This window comes from Akanthomyces muscarius (genome assembly GCF_028009165.1).
Source record: "Akanthomyces muscarius strain Ve6 chromosome Unknown contig_18, whole genome shotgun sequence".
Lineage (NCBI taxonomy): Eukaryota > Fungi > Ascomycota > Sordariomycetes > Hypocreales > Cordycipitaceae > Akanthomyces > Akanthomyces muscarius.
The window spans coordinates 1,638,363-1,640,461 of NW_026611618.1; the positions used below are offsets into that span (position 1 = coordinate 1,638,363).

The window sequence follows — 2,099 nt, forward strand, 5'->3', positions numbered from 1 at the left end:
AAAACAGACCGAGGGGAAAAAAAAATCAATCTTCTTAGGTGGTAGCAGAGTACTTGGATTGACCGTGGCAGACTCGCAGAGCCAGCAGGTACTCCTGTAGGCGACTGGTACGCTGGTATTACGCCGGATTGTTTAGGTGGGCGGGTGGCACCACGCGCAGCACCGCCAGCAAAAAAAAAAAAAAAGTCATGTCCCAGTGGGCAGACACTTTGGAGGCTTGGCTGGAACAAGCCAGAGGGCCCCGGCGGCCGGCCACAGTGCGCGCGGCATGTACCCTACAGGTATCTACACTTGCCGCTAGGGGGAACCCGGATGCTGGTTGTACTCGGGGCAGGTCCGCTGTAAATTGTCAGCGAGACGAGCACAGAGGCCTGCTGACTGCGCCGTCGGTGATGGAGTGCCTGGTGCATTACCAATTTGCAGAAAGCCGTTTCTTTTGGTTATACTTTGTATAATGGAATCCGTCTCCCAGAAACCCTGTGACTAATTGTCATTCGCTTCTCTCATTCTCTTTTCCTCTGTGATTCACAGCCTCTCTGCGAGTCACCAAATAAAAAAGCGTTGTTTTGTGTTGCTGGGCATTCAACGAGTCACATACCGGCGGCCCACAACAAGGCGCTATATTTTACAGGCGAACAGCGCGCTGGGAGATGGCGCGTCCCAGGTGGGCGGGACAGCGAAATGCGTGTTCTGGCTAACAAACACACATATTTGACCGATGCGTGGGAAAAATTGTGCTGTGGAGCCCTCTCTTTCCAACAGCTTGGGACAAGACCACCCACCTGGTTGCAGAAGCCACTGCGACTGGCGGGGAGACTTTAGAAACTTTTACTTTTCTGGTCAGAGTCAGGACCACCAGTTGAGCCAGTGCCAGGTACACTGTACGAAGGTTCAGTGGTCTCAGCACCACTAAAAGGAAAAAAACTATGGGCATCCACGGGCCAGAAATTTCAAATGCCTCACTGCACGTGCAGGAAGCCCGCTTTCGGTGGCCGAGGCCGCCCGCCTTGCCACACGTCGTCGCACTGTGCAGCATGGTAATGAACACCCACACTAGACAGTGCAAGTATGCCTCTTTGTTCACTGTCAAAAAGTCAGCCTACCGACAGACTACAGGTACACCGCTGCACTCGGCCTAGGGCCTTACGGAGCAGTTACAGCGGGATGCTCACCGTTCTTTTTTTCCCGGTTCCTCTCTGGGCTGGCTGATGCCGCCCTTGCACAGAAATCGCCTAGGCCAAGGAGAAATCCCCTTCTTTTTTAGTTCCTTTGTCCTGCCTCAGGCTGCTTGATTCTTTTCAAGATGCCTCGGATGCCCTGCCTGGTCCACTGGCTGGCAAAATGGGTCTGGTCATTTCCAATACCTACTTCTTCATTAGCCCGGCCGGCCGAAACCTTCAAGCCCTCTCGGTTATGCCCAGCCCGTAATTATTATTCATATGGCTACGCACTTGGCACCAAATCGCATGCTGACAAGGCCCGGGCCAAGTTTACGCTGTAGTGTTGGCGATCTCATCTGCCAGCGCGCAGTCAGACTCGTACGTAGCCAAGTAAACCCTTGCTCCTTTGCACCCATTAGGCTGATTCTCGAGATGCTGGCTACTCCCACCGCTGTAACGTCTTGCGACGCTATTACCATTGCCAATGGCACGGTCGCGGCGGTGCGCACGTCTCTTTCGCGGCCCTGGCCACCGTCCTAAGTCATAAACCTAGAGTTTATGCTTCTCTAATTGCAGGGCGCAGGCCACCAACCTTGTCCGTAGGCACTGTTACAGAGACACTTTAGACGAATCTCACGCTAGCCTAGAGTGAGACATCCAAACACAAAGCTGCAGAATCCGATTTTACCAGTAATAAGGCGAACATGGGCCTCTCCACCGTCGAAACGAGGTACTGTAATATGCTTTTTGTGAGTGCTGCCAGTGTCTACCCAGTGGCAAGATCGGCGCTCACACAATCATCAACAAAGCGAAACCCCCCCCCGTCGTCCTTTGGCGTCTGCCTCCGCAAAAAGCGGAAACTCACCAGCAAAGCAAAAGCCATGCAGACGGCATTGAGGCAAATTCCATCCAAGGGTCCTGCTGATCCTCGCTCGTCCC

The 2,099-nt window shown here is 53.5% G+C and overlaps 1 protein-coding gene across 1 annotated transcript; it reads left to right on the forward strand.

Annotated features, from left to right (window-relative positions):
- Positions 1-1,034: 1,034 nt before the first annotated feature.
- On the forward strand, positions 1,035-1,700 carry LMH87_009007 (uncharacterized protein; the record flags this gene model as incomplete). Its single annotated transcript, XM_056202271.1, has 5 exons — positions 1,035-1,066; positions 1,117-1,188; positions 1,284-1,424; positions 1,490-1,538; positions 1,593-1,700. 5 exons carry the CDS (start codon positions 1,035-1,037, stop codon positions 1,698-1,700), a joined length of 402 nt encoding a protein of 133 aa, XP_056056851.1.
- Between the last annotated feature and the right edge of the window lie 399 nt (positions 1,701-2,099).